Genomic DNA, 667 nt, shown 5'->3' on the forward strand with positions numbered 1-667 from the left:
TATTATACTGAAGTGGGTAGATAGTTTGTATTTTCATAAACAGCAAAGGTCAAATAAAGACGTAAACCATAGATTGCCAAATTGCTTATATATCTAGGAAACCTAGATTAGTCCAATTATATTTTTCTTCTACTGTTTTTATAGAAGCTTACATATGTTTATTTTTGGTATACAACCTTATCCTATTTTTTCAATCATCACCTATTCCTGAACCCATAACTATATCCCTCGATATTATATCCCACATTTTTCTCCTATATACCAATTTTCATCAACATAAAATCAACAACACTGACATCCAGACTGCATTGTCTTTTTTTTTACATATCTGCAGTCCTTTTTTTTTTACCCCTGTCTGCCTCTCCTTGCGGTCTACTCTTTATTTGGCCCAGATTGTACACTCAACAGTCAAGTGCTTCTTCGGTGAAAAGTTTAAATTCTATACACTCCTCTCCCTAACTCCAAATGACGGATATTTCCCATATATGTTAAAAGTACAATAAAAAGAATATGGAATAGGCTTACCCAGTGATATATTTAAGCCTCAAAATCATTTCTTCAGACTCAGAGGGTAGGACATCGCGAACAACAAGAGGAATTCGAGTCTTATGAAGAGGAGGCAATTCAGAAGGTCGGATTAATACCTCGCCCCCTCCCCCTCCCCCGG

The 667-nt window shown here is 36.1% G+C and overlaps 1 protein-coding gene across 1 annotated transcript in view; it reads left to right on the forward strand.

The window, feature by feature from the left end:
* Positions 1-667, forward strand: part of LOC119588147 (twitchin-like) — a gene marked incomplete in the record, with an annotated part of 124,648 nt that overhangs the window by 36,853 nt on the left and 87,128 nt on the right. Inside the window, 1 exon segment of the mRNA XM_037936853.1 lies at positions 563-631. Within this exon segment, the coding sequence (XP_037792781.1) occupies positions 563-631 (69 nt within the window).

The sequence above is a fragment of the Penaeus monodon genome, chromosome 23 (assembly GCF_015228065.2).
Source record: "Penaeus monodon isolate SGIC_2016 chromosome 23, NSTDA_Pmon_1, whole genome shotgun sequence".
Classification (NCBI taxonomy): Eukaryota; Metazoa; Arthropoda; class Malacostraca; order Decapoda; family Penaeidae; genus Penaeus; species Penaeus monodon.